This window comes from Ipomoea nil, unplaced genomic scaffold (assembly GCF_001879475.1).
Source record: "Ipomoea nil cultivar Tokyo-kokei standard unplaced genomic scaffold, Asagao_1.1 scaffold1770, whole genome shotgun sequence".
Taxonomy (NCBI): Eukaryota; Viridiplantae; Streptophyta; class Magnoliopsida; order Solanales; family Convolvulaceae; genus Ipomoea; species Ipomoea nil.
The window spans coordinates 399,669-412,524 of NW_017618198.1; the positions used below are offsets into that span (position 1 = coordinate 399,669).

At 36.5% G+C, this 12,856-nt stretch overlaps 2 protein-coding genes across 2 annotated transcripts; one reads left to right on the forward strand and one right to left on the reverse strand.

Annotated features, from left to right (window-relative positions):
* Window positions 1-1,180: 1,180 nt before the first annotated feature.
* On the forward strand, window positions 1,181-4,914 carry LOC109192388. The gene is made up of 3 exons (XM_019343002.1): window positions 1,181-1,375; window positions 1,450-1,594; window positions 2,143-4,914. Exon 3 carries the CDS (start codon window positions 2,233-2,235, stop codon window positions 4,567-4,569), a length of 2,337 nt encoding a protein of 778 aa, XP_019198547.1. The 5' UTR covers window positions 1,181-1,375; window positions 1,450-1,594; window positions 2,143-2,232; the 3' UTR covers window positions 4,570-4,914.
* A 166-nt stretch (window positions 4,915-5,080) lies between these two features.
* LOC109192387 (heat shock protein 90-6, mitochondrial) lies at window positions 5,081-12,160 on the reverse strand. Its single transcript, XM_019343001.1, has 20 exons — window positions 11,856-12,160; window positions 10,822-11,007; window positions 10,607-10,680; window positions 9,777-9,902; window positions 9,598-9,691; window positions 9,435-9,518; window positions 9,213-9,356; window positions 9,013-9,126; window positions 8,802-8,861; window positions 8,631-8,705; window positions 8,443-8,547; window positions 8,020-8,160; window positions 7,768-7,860; window positions 7,588-7,665; window positions 7,108-7,362; window positions 6,920-7,022; window positions 6,516-6,690; window positions 6,324-6,429; window positions 6,131-6,220; window positions 5,081-5,558 (listed from the first exon to the last, which is right to left on the reverse strand). Exons 1-20 carry the CDS (start codon window positions 11,961-11,963, stop codon window positions 5,385-5,387), a joined length of 2,385 nt encoding a protein of 794 aa, XP_019198546.1. The 5' UTR covers window positions 11,964-12,160; the 3' UTR covers window positions 5,081-5,384.
* Between the last annotated feature and the right edge of the window lie 696 nt (window positions 12,161-12,856).

Sequence of the window (12,856 nt, forward strand, 5' to 3'; positions counted from 1 at the left end):
CCTCCAATAAGGCTCGATCTCATGACCATTCACATGGGAGAGGTCACTACATGTCATCTGAGCACAAAGTGCTTGACCATTATCCTTTTATTTGATTGGTCTTTGAATTGATTAATCATATTACGAAAATGATGCAAAATTTTATACAAATAATAATGTTTACCTTACCTACTCTGCATAATTTCCCATTACCTAACTAATTTTAATACTAAATTAAATATAATTTTCTAAAGTATGGGTTTGAAAAATAAATTCCAACACTATATATATATATATATATATATATATATATATATATATATATATTATTTGACTAACTATTAAGTTAGTTCCACTTGCAGGGAATTCTTTATCTAATTAATTATAATAATTTCAAAACAAAATCAATCAAAAGACTTATTTTTATATTGATTTTTTTGGCAGAAAATACTCGGTAGCATTTTATTCAATTATTATATTGTGAACCATAATCTAAATTGAAATGTGAACTACTAATACATATATATTTTTAATGTATCGAATAATTAATATTTTTAATATATTAAATATTTATTTTTTAAAAGTTATCTTTAATGTACTATAATTTTATTTGTTGTATAATATTTAAAAACAAATCTTTAATCCGTTCAAAATAAATATAGAGTTATAGACCTTGTTAGACAATATAGTTAGTTTATCAGTCAATTTTTATTTATTTGACCACTATTAGACGTTTGACTTGGTTAAACATTCAATATAAATGTTTGATTAATTAGCTTTTTGTAATAGTGTATTGTTTCAAAATGCTAAAATTCAAAAAACTGCTCAAAGTAACTTTTCGATAAGCTTTTTAAAAAAATCATTTTACATGTAATGAACTATCCGCTAACAATTAATTTACCAAATATCTTTCTACAATCAGCTAATACTATCAACTAATTAAACTCACAAACCCTATCAATTAACAATTAACAACTATTTATCAAACACTCTCGTAATATCAATGGTTCACATTCTAAGATGTATTATAATTTATAATCGACAATATAATTTACCAGATTATGGGCCCACATAAACAGTGCGCATCGCACGCATAGGTGCGCACCGTAAGTTATCCTGCGCATTAATACGCCTCCTACTTCCTAACTGCGCTTTCTATTATTCCATAATTATCATTTTATTTTCATTTTATGGTGTTTATATTTCCAATTATTTTTATATTTATATTTTTATTATTTTTAAAGGCAGCAAACTACTGTTCGCCGTTTAGTTGGAGTAATAGTAGAAATTTTGCCCAAAAATACTTTACCAATCGGCGTTTTCCGACCAGGTCTCTCGCCGTTCACCGCCGTCAGCTGCCGGAGCGTATTTCTAAGATCCTCAACTTTGTTATATTGTATGTGTAGCACCTTGCTTTCTCAAGTGGTTACTCTTTTCTTTTACTGTTTTTAATTTCAGTTTTTTTCGTAGGCTGGATAACTTCACAGATGTGCCCTAACGCGGATTGCTCGGCGTGAATAGCGAAGATCTAGATAGCTGCAGCAGTGTCGGGGACGGCGCTTCTTTTGATCAGTGTCCGGTCTCATTTATTTCGATAACTGCTTTTGCGTAATCGGTGAGTAGATTTTTAGCTCAGTTGATGTGTTTGGTGTTTTTTTGTTATGTAATTTTGCTTTTGATCTTGAGTTATAGCTTGGATCTTGGTTAGATGTGGATATTTCTTGTTGTATCTTGCAGAAGATTGGATTTGCTGTCTTAAATCGTAAATGCTTTGGTTTTACCCTGGTCTGAGTTGAATTGAATATGAGTTGAAATATCTTTGACTTGAGGTTGAAGATCTTGCATAATTCAGTGGTTGTTCTGAGCTGATATTTGACAATATAGACTTAAATTTACCATTCATGGCTTTAGATAAATTCCCCATTCTCATGTGTCTTATGTAAAAATTCTGATATGTTGTGTGAATGTTGGATTTTGAAAATACTAAAACAATCAAAAATGGTTTTTGTATTGAGTGTTATTAGTATGGAATCTTACTGAGGAGGATTATTTGCTATGGTGCCAGCATTTAATCAGTTGTTTTATGAAATTCGATGTTGTTGATTGGTGAAATGTAAAAATTGAACGTCCAAATTTATGTATGTTATCTGTGTTCATTTGCAGGAGACTGGGCATAGTAGGCTTCAACTTACCCCAATGAGCTGCCTATAACTATCTTTCAGCTTCTCTGATTTTGAGTTCCGGGTTTTTGTAATGGAGGTGAACATAGAGGAAGCGCTTAAAGCTAAGGCAGATGCTGAGAAGAGATTTTCTGACAAGGACTTTGTTGGTGCAAAGAGTTCTGCTTTGAAAGCTGAAAAGCTATGTCCTGGTTTAGAGGGAATAGCTCAAATGGTGTTGACATTTGGAGTTTATTCTGCTGCTGAGATGAAAATTAATGGAGAGGTTGACTTGTATGCGGTCTTAGGATTGGACCCATCTGCAGACAAGGCTAAAGTTAAAAAACAATACAAAAAGATGGCTGTTTTACTTCACCCTGACAAAAACAAAAGCATTGGAGCTGACGGTGCATTCAAGCTTGTTTCTGAAGCATGGACAGTACTATCTGATGTTGCTAAAAAAAGCTCTTATGACCACAGGAGAAATATATCTTCCATGCACACTGCTTCTGCCGCCTCTAACAGCAGACTTGATACCTTTTGGACTGTGTGTACCTCTTGTCACGTTCAGTATGAGTATCTAAGAAAGTATGTTAACAAAAGACTTTCTTGCAAGAATTGCCGTGGTGTTTTTATCGCTGTTGAAACAGGATTGGCCCCGGTGAATGGCTCCTATCAGTATTGCTCCTGGTCCTATGTGCCTGAAAATGGATATGGAAGCCGTGGATGTGGTGTCACGCATGCTTCAACGGCATCTATATATTGTGCAAATAATGGGGTCTCAGGACATCATACCAAACATGGTTCAGAGTATGCTTCCAATTTTACTTTTCAGTGGAGCACCCTCCCCGGAAATTCTGCTGGAGTCATAGATCCTAGTGGAATTTCTTCTTCTTCTTCTGTCTCGGTAACCCAAAGTGCAAACAGAAAGGGTGCTAGACAAAGAGCCAATGGGAAACAACAAATGGAAAAAGTTGTCAATGGATTTACCATTTATAATGAACAGCCTGTGAGCAAGCCTGGAAGGCCTGCTAAGAGGAGGAAAGTTGAACCCGGGAATACTTATGGCAATAATAACTGTGAAGTGCCTCCTAAGACTGAAGTAGAAGTGAAAATTTCCAATGAAAATGGGAATCCAAAACATAATTCTAAGCTTTCTCCTGCAAATGAGAATTCAACCAGGCGTTGCCTGTCTGTGCCTATAATTGATACTAGAAAGTTGTTAATTGACAAGGCAAGAACTGTAATCTGTAAGAAACTGGAAGAGATGAAGTTGGCTTCTGAAGCGGCGGCTGCTGCTGCTGAGATGGAAAAGAAGAAAAAGGCACTTGCTGGAATTGAAGAGTGCAGCGGAAAACCTAAAAAAGCAGGCCTGGGCAATGCAGGGCATCAATCAGAGCCAAGAAAAACAGAGTCCATGGCAATAACTGTACCAGATTCTGACTTCCATGATTTTGACAAGGATAGAGCAGAGGAATGCTTTAAGCCAAAACAAATATGGGCTTTATATGATGAGGAAGATGGAATGCCCCGCTTGTATTGTCTGATTCGCCAAGTCATCTCTGTTAAACCATTCAAGATTCATATCAGCTACTTAAGCTCCAAATCAGATAGCGAATTTGGGTCAGTGAATTGGTTGTGTTCTGGTTTTACCAAATCCTGTGGACATTTTAGGGCATTTAACTCAGAAACAGTTGAACAGGTCAACATCTTCTCTCACCTTCTCAGCAAGGAAAAGGCTGGTAGGGGAGGTTGTGTTAGAATCTTCCCAAAAACTGGGGATATTTGGGCTGTATATCGAAACTGGTCATCAGATTGGAATAGAGCAACCCCAGATGAAGTGAGGCACCAGTATGAGATGGTGGAGATTCTTGATGGATATTCTGAAGAGTTTGGTGTCCATGTTGCCCCTTTGATAAAATTAGGCAGGTTCAAGACAGTTTACAGAAGGAACTCAGACCAGGGGGCCAGTCGGTGGATTCCAAAAAGAGAGATGTTGCGATTTTCACACATGGTTCCTTCTTGTTTACTGAAAGAAGGTCCTAACCTGCCAGATGGATGCTGGGATCTTGACCCTGCTGCAACCCCAGAAGAACTTCTCCAGGGAGCAAATCATGTAGAGGATGAAAGTCATGCTGGAAACAATAATGCAGATGAACATTCCAAGAATAAAATAGAACACAGGGCTGAAGAGAAGATAGGGCAAGCAGAAAGCACAGTACTTCCAGGTAAGTCTCATGAATCTGTTAGTGGAGTGCAGGTTCAAGATATCCCAAATCAAGCACAAAACCCTCCTGAACCTCCTCCTGGGTTTCCTGTCATCCCAAATCAAGCACAAAACCCTCCCGAACCTCCTCCTGGGTTTCCCGTCGTCATAACAGACATTCAAAACAGAAAAGAGGCTTGCCAGACACAAATTTTCAGCTCGTGAGTGTAACCTCCTAGCCCTAGGTGAGGAAGGAAGGGAATGATGAAGAAGAAATAGAAGATTTGAGTTGGAAGGTCCCATTGTCACCACTGTTCTAACAGCATTGAGATTCAATTTGTACAGATTTACACAGCCAATGAAGAAATGTTGAGACATTTATTTAGATAGCTGGGAGGATCAGAATTGATCCGTAACATATAGGACCAATTGTTGTAGGCGGCTCTTAATCTGTTTCCAGTCATCTCATCTGTAATAGTAATTTAGATTTATGGACGGACAGACAAGACACCTTTTGTTAGATCTCAATTTATCATAGAGAATGAACCCCCATAGCTTCAGGCTTTTACTAAACATTTTTGCTGATTACTCTTAAGACTGCATTTTTTACACCAACCTCACTCATGATTTGATATCGGATTACTATTGAGACCCATTATCCAACTCCACTTTAGTCAGTCATACGGTATGCTAATGCTATGCAGAAAGAAATTTGGGTGATTTAATTCCTTCCTTGTAATACCCAAAAACTCAAATGGAAAGGGATTATGAAAATACTTGTATTTCTCAACACAAGTGTTTTAATTTGCATATTGAGTTGGACTGTTGGGAGTATAGTAGAGTAGAGATAAATAGCTGGAATAAAATTTCCGAAACTCAGCAGCCTAAAGACAGTCAGTATCAATCGGTCGGCTTTGAACGTTTCCAATTCGTATGCACACTAAAAACAAGCTTTAAAGAGGGAGGCTTGGGATAGGATAGAGCTTCAAAGTTCAAATCCACCAACTGCTAAACTTCAACTAGGTCGTCATATACTTAGTTTACTTTTGGCCACTGACTTGGGCAGGCTCCACCACCTCAGCCTCAACTGTTTCGGGTATCTGTGTTTGGGGGTTCGCATATTGCTGAAACCCATCTGAAGCTCCCCATTTGCCTGATAGAGCCATGTTCATCATGCCATAGATCTTACCTCCAAGCTCAGCGGGATTATCGGGCTGTATAAATTGAGAAGAGCAATCAGAAAAAAATACAATGAACAGAAGACTAGGATCACTACCAAAGCATGTAACTAAATAGTAATTCTGTGCTAATTGACCATACTGAGTTATATGTTATAATGCATGCATGTCTTTATCATCAATTCCACAAACAAGATACATTAGTAGGAACGTGCTGTTAATGGTCCTTATTAGTGAAAATTGAAAAGGCCCCGTTGGTTATTCCATTGCCAAGATGTGATTTCCTTATCGCTAATGTATCTTGTTTCTCTCCTAAGCCGTTAGGAATAAGATCTTTCCTTCTATCCTAGAAACGATTTACCAGGGCGAGCAACAAAAAGTTCACACATCTTGTTTATTTTATTAATATATCTTCAAAATGTTTACCAGTCTTAAATTACAATACAGAATTCCCCTAAACTAAATACTTAAATGCATCAAAACCCAAATCATGCTTGGTAGAAAAATCATTAGTTACTGAAAGCTCAACATCCATTAAAGTACGTTGATGTTTCTAAACCATATTAAAACTATCTATGCAAGTAGAATAAAGGAATGATGTTACTCACAGTGAAACCACTAGAGACCAAAGCTGCGTCATACAAAAGATCAATTGCTCTCAGGGCTTCTTCATCATCTGGACTATTCTTGGATGCTTCCTGTAACATTTGGAGTTGAGAAACAAACAGAACAGTGTTCAGTTAAAAGCTGGGAAAGCAGTTTGGTATGGAATATCTTCACAGTTCAACCAAACCAACTTACATTCAAAGTTCTGATGATTGGGTGGTTAGGATTTATCTCAAAGACTCTTCTGCTTTTCATAAATGCCAAGCTGGAGTTATCACCAACACTTTGGGCCTTCATCAGCCTGCATGGAACCCAAGTATTAGAAAACAGCTTCTGGAAGAACCTGAAAAGTAACATGTTAACTTGAACGCAGATGGCAGAACCCACCTTTCCATGTTGGCAGACCAACCAAACTTTCCAGTTACTAGAACACAAGGAGACGAGCTTAGACGATTTGAGATTTGTACACTGGCAACTTTATCACCTAAACGTTTCTTAATCCAATCACAAGCTGGACCAAATTCTTGTTTCATCTCCTTCTCCTGATCTTCGTTCTTATCACCTTCAAAATGAAGGTTCCCAGATGTCAAAGAGCATAAAATAGACAGGCCAAGAAAGAGATCAACAAATTTGTCACAAGTTCAGCAGGTTGGCACTACTAATCTCACTACAGAAAAATCTATTACAAGCTCCATATTTGGCAAATTTTAGAAAGCTTACAATTATTGTCAATTATTTTAAAGTCATTTCTGAAACAAACAGGTGGCAAAATAAGATCTTGGATAACTAACCCAGATCAAGATCTTCTTTGCTAATATCAACAAAGTCTTTCTCCTTGTAGGATTTGAGATTCTGGATGGCAACCTCGTCAATGGGATCAACTAAGAAGAGTACCTGCATTAAGGAAACAATATGGTGTTAATGGAGAAAGATATCAACAGGTAAGAACCCAACTGAACTTGTTTCACAAGTCTCATACTTCAAGATCTTTCTCAAGAAGTTTTTCGAGGAAGGGAGTGTTCTTTGCACTTGCAACACTATCGGAAGCAATATAATAGATTTCCTTCTGATCTGGCTTCATGTTCTCAACATACTCATCCAGGCTGATCATCTCTTCGTCACTTTGAGAAGAGAAAAATCTCAGCAATGGAGCAAGACGTTTATGATTCTCGCGATCTTCAATACATCCTATTTTTAGGTACTTGCCAAAGTTCTCCCAGAACTTCTCATAGTCCTGCATATGATAAAATGTGATTGGTTAAGTGAGATACAGAAGAAAAATTCATCAATGGAAAGTCACCGATCTGCACGAGGAACTAAGTTGCAAATAATGCAAAGCTGTAGGTGTAGACATCGCATGCCCCAAAGCATACCATACAAATTTTCCTAACAAATGTTCACAAGATTAAAGCGTTTTGAGGAAGAAAAAAAAAGAGCATTAGATGGAAAAGGAACTTACCTCTCTGTTATCACTCAAGGCTATGCCTTGGATCATCTCAAACGCTTTCCTCACCAAGCGTTTTCTCATAATACGAACCTTAATCAAAGCAATAAGAGGAATGTCATAACCCAAAGATGAGTAGGGAAAAATTCAAATGTAAAGCAACTTCAATTCAGGTCAAGATTCAAATATACTCACAATGCGACTCTCTTGAAGGATTTCCCGTGAGACATTCAACGGAAGATCATTTGAGTCAACCACACCTTTAACAAAGCTCAGATATCGTGGGAACTGTTCCATACATGAGAGAAGAAAGAGCATATCAGTTGTCATATTTGGAGCAATCAATTGCTCTCCTTGAAACATTGAATTCCCAAGATGGTTCAATGTCATAAAAACATTTAATTTAAAAGAAAAAAGATGAAAAGAAAGACTGAAGTACTTCCATACCAGTTCGCCATCAAAGTCGCTTGAAATGAACACCCGTTTCACATAGAGCCTGATATTTTTTGTCTTTGCATTAATAATGTCATCCTTGCCCATTGGAGAAACTGATGGCACATAGAGAACAGATCTGAACTCTACTTCTCCCTATCCCAACAAAAGCAAAAGCAAAAGGTTAGGTCATAAAGGTACTTCATAAAACCCGCATTTCTAAATTTACAGGCAAAGCTTCCAGCATACTGCATCAGCTAAGAAATTCACATGCAAAGCTCAAATATCAACCCATACAAGCTCAAATCCAGTTTATTCATATAACTAATCAAGTTAATGCATATCTAACTAGGGAAACTTTCCTCCAATGAATTTTTTTTATATCAAGACAAGACTATGAAAAACTTCAGTCCCCAGTTTCTGAAAGCCTTTAATTACCTCAGTTGTAAAATGTGAAGATGCAAGAGGTTCTAAATATTCATTGAAAGTCTTCTTGTAGAACTCATTATACTCCTCTGTAGTAACTTCCTTTGGATTTCTAAGCTGCATGGAAATAGAAGATAACTCATTATTCAAGAAGAGAAATAATGAACAATCAGCAAAAAAGGGGCAAACATATAGCTCACCCATATTGGCTGAGTCTCATTGGTAAGATCCCAATCCCAATATTTCTCCACAACTGTCTTGGTCTTCTTCTTTTTCTATAGCAATGAAATGATAATGAGAACGTCAAAAGCAAGAAGTTATAGCACAAGATCCAGTAAATGAAAGACTAGCCATAGAATTCAGACAAAGACCTCAGCTGGCTCATCCTGCCCATCAGCCTTGGCCCCTGCCTGATCGTCATCAACTTCAACCTGCAGCAGAGAGGATTATCAGTAATACAGAGGCATAAAGTCATTGTTGACAATATAACAGAATCTTTGAAAGAATTAAGTAGCATACTTAGAACTTCACCAGGAAAGATTTACTAATAGATAAATATTCAAATAATAAAAGAAGCGCTACCTCTTTAGTATATCCCTTTTCTTGCCATGTATATATAGGGAATGAAACAAACTGTGAATAGTTTTTGACAAGTTTCTGTACTCTTTCTGGATGTGCAAAACCTTTGTCGTCTCTCTGAAAACATAGAGAAAGCATAAAAAAGACATCAATGATCCCACATACTTGATAAGCATGCATTAGAAGCTATTCAATCAACTAACCTTCAGATATAAAGTGAGGCGAGTCCCTCTAGGAATGTGTTTGGCAGGATCAATCTCCTCCCGAATGCTATAGGTGCTAGAATTAGCCTCTCCTTCCCAAACATACTGTTTATCTGATTTTGGGCTCTTTGTTGAGACTTCAACCTGTTTGCATCAAACATGAAAAACAAATATACCTCATCTAAAATTTAAGACAAAGAACATTGCAGGGGCAAAAGATACCCGTTCAGAAACAAGGAAAGCTGAATAGAATCCAACACCAAATTGACCAATAAGATTACTGTCAGCTCCAGCATCCTTGCTATCCTGTTATATGGTAAAATTTCCTTAACAATTTGATATAAAAATGATGATACCAGTGGGTTGCATTATGTAGACAAGGTACCTTCAAGGCTTTCAAGAACTTTGCAGTTCCACTCTGAGCAATAGTACCAAGGCAGTCAACAAGTTCCTGGCGAGTCATACCAATTCCAGTGTCTCTGCATAGAACAAACACAATGATGACTTCCAACAAAGTAAGACAAGAAGAAATGAAATATAGTACTCAAGGAGAGTGAAGGTTACGTGATTGTTATTATGCCATTATCTTTATCAGTCTGTATACGGATGTCAAGATCAACTCCATCCTTCAAAAGATCGGGCTCTGTAACACCAAGAAACCTCAACTTATCCAGGGCATCACTTGCATTGCTGTATATTGAAATAAAAATTGTTAGAATAAAATTAGAAAAAAAAAAATGTTAATGAACTCCAAATGTAATACAATGGTGACTTTAACACATATATTGGTTAAGATCAGGCATAAAGTTAATTTATTAAAACTAACACTTGAAAATGCTCAGTACACTATTTCCCTAACTGCAGGATAAGGAAGCTACATTGTCTTCATTTCCACAGGGAAAAATAAGATGAAGCATGACTATTTAGAATGAAACCATGGAGCTCCCATATGTTAAGATATGGGGGCAAATGTAAAATCCTCTACTTTCCGTAGTGGTCCCATATGCTAAGATATGGAATACAAAGTATATCTTGAATTCTTGATTAAATGAAATTCATTAAATTTTCACGACAAAATCAAGTTATATGCTATAATACTTATTGGCCATTATTACATGTAAATAGTCAAACCCTTCATTTACATTTCAATTTTATTGATCACTGTCACATGATAAAGGAGGCAAACCCTTCATTAATCATCTCATATGCATGAACGTCTACTACTACAGACCTACAGTTACTTTTTATTAAATAAAAACTTTTTTTTTTAAAAAAAAAGAACTAATAGGTTCAACACATACCCTATATAACACTTTTTCTTTCATAATGTTAATACTGAAGCATGCTAAAACATCTTAGAGATGAAAAACTAAGTTGTAGAGGATAAAGCATGCCTGATTAGCTCCCTAAGAAACACTTCTTTATTGCTGTACAAGCTGTTAACAATTAGATCCATCAGACGACTAACCTGCCACGAGGAAAAAAAAAAAAAAAAAAAAAAAAAAAAAAAAAAAAAGGAGCTCATATTAATCTCAAGTTATCCATTTTCATTCCTTATTCCATCTTCCTGCATTTGGCAAAGCTTTGACTTGATCAGAATAGTGCTCACCTCTGCCTGATATTCATACTTCTCAGCCACAGCTCCTTGTTTATCAGATGCTGCATATGTTGACTCATGTCGGCTTCCAAGAAACAGCTCTCCTCTTGCATTAAATGGTTTTACTGTTCTCATGCTACTGTGCCTTTCCAAAGCAAAAGCTGAATAACATCTGACTTTGGCATCATTCTCACCAGCCTTCTCAACAATAAAAACAATAATGAATTTAAGAATGAGTTTTTTGTGTGGAGGGGAAAGGAGGGCAGGGCAGGAGAAGCTAGAGAACTACATTCAGATAGCATTGGTTCTTAAGAGGCAGATGAACAGTTTTGTAAAACTATACTGAAAAAGGCTCTAATGCAATTACTACCACCCTCCCATCCCCCCCCCCCCCACCTACACACACAAAGTAAAGCTCATTAAACAAAATGGCAGCTATCAAATATTGGAAGGACAAAAGATGTTGCTGGTTACAATGGTGGGAGTAGCTGACCAAGATATAAACAAAGTTACATGATAGATGGGATCGATATTAGGCATTAGCAAACTAGAAATTCAGATAGCAAAAGGCATAGCATAAACAGCAGAAATATCATTCAATTAGAAGAAAAGGGACCGTGAAATCAATAAAGTAGCAAAAATGAGAAACATCTAGAAAATCTGATACAGTATGCAAACAATATACATCAACAGCACAACAAATTTTCACCTGATTCCCCCAGCGTCGTCATCAAAGCACAATTATTTACATTTACTAAAACCGAAGTATGTACTCATTCATCCCCCAATGAATATTCCGGTTTCAGCACAAACACAAAACTTCATACCACAAACTATTTAGTTTGTGACAATTCCGAGTGTATGCTCATCCATTTCCAATAACATTCCAAATACTCCAAAAACACATAAATCCAAACAATTCATTTAATTTCAATAATTCCGAGCTTAATTTTGTCCATTTTCCAATACATACTCAGTTCCAAATCAAGCCAAAACAAAAGCGACGGAATACAGATGATAGATAAGACACGCTAATATATGAATACCGGTTGGTTGAGGAGACCGGAGGATGAAATCGGAGCAGCTGCATTCCGGTAACGTGAGCCGCCAGCGCGCAGAGCAGCGGAGAGAGAACGCCTGGAGAGCCTGTGCATACTTTCTTCAAGCAGAAACGAGGTAAAAGTAAGTAGAAATGTGGAAATGAGGAGAAGGCGATCAGGTGGGTGCGTGAAGAGAGTGATGAAGGAAGGATGAATGTGGCGGTTAAGTACTGGTAGGGTTTTAGGCGAGGTTTAAGCGTTTAACGAAGCTTCTGGAGATGGGTCATAGTCTGCGTTTCATGGCAGAAAATTTCTGGGAATGGTAATGGGTAATATTGTCATTTACTTCCTTTCTCTTTTGGCAAATTACATTTTAAAAAAAAATGGTTAAATAGGTAATACAACTACATACCACTGGACTAGACTAGTTATTCAACTACAAACCTAAAAATGGTTAAATAGGTAATACAACTACATACCACTATACCTACTAATAACGTGGTGGTTAACCAATTTAAAAATAATTTGTTATTTTTAATTTAATAATTTTAAATAAAATAATTATTTAAAAATATTTTTAAAACATCTCACTCCCTCCCTTGCTTTTGTCTCCGGCTATGGAGACGAAAAATCCTTCATCTCCTGGCTTGATAGGAAGTTCGGCGGGAAGCTAAGGCAAGGGAGGGTGGGTTTTTTTAAATTTTAAAATAATTATTATTTAAAATTATTTTAAAATTGGTTAACCGTCATGTCATCGTATTAGCAAGTAAACAAGTCAATTTATTTATTTTTTTTGAAAACAAAGTCAATTTTTGTTTAATTGCATAAATTTGCGTTATTCGTTGACCTAATGTTTTTTTTTTTTTAAGTTAAATGATCTAGTTGCAATTTGGTCTGTAGTTACATACACATATGATATATTGATATGCAATAATTGTTGTCGATGAATGCATTCTTTCAATATGCTTATGTGAATTGTTTAACTGAGTTAATGAGTATTGCCGGTT

Bases quoted from the DNA above. Each gene is read 5' to 3' on its own strand.
- LOC109192388 (XM_019343002.1), top strand. From the start codon at position 2,233: ATGGAGGTGAACATAGAGGAAGCGCTTAAAGCTAAGGCAGATGCTGAG.
- LOC109192387 (XM_019343001.1), bottom strand. From the start codon at position 11,963: ATGCACAGGCTCTCCAGGCGTTCTCTCTCCGCTGCTCTGCGCGCTGGC. The intron at 11,008-11,855 runs GTATTCATATAT...ATTGTTGAGAAG, and splicing joins CCGGTCTCCTCAACCAACCG to GCTGGTGAGAATGATGCCAA. The intron at 10,681-10,821 runs GTGAGCACTATT...TCCTCGTGGCAG, and splicing joins AGTATGAATATCAGGCAGAG to GTTAGTCGTCTGATGGATCT.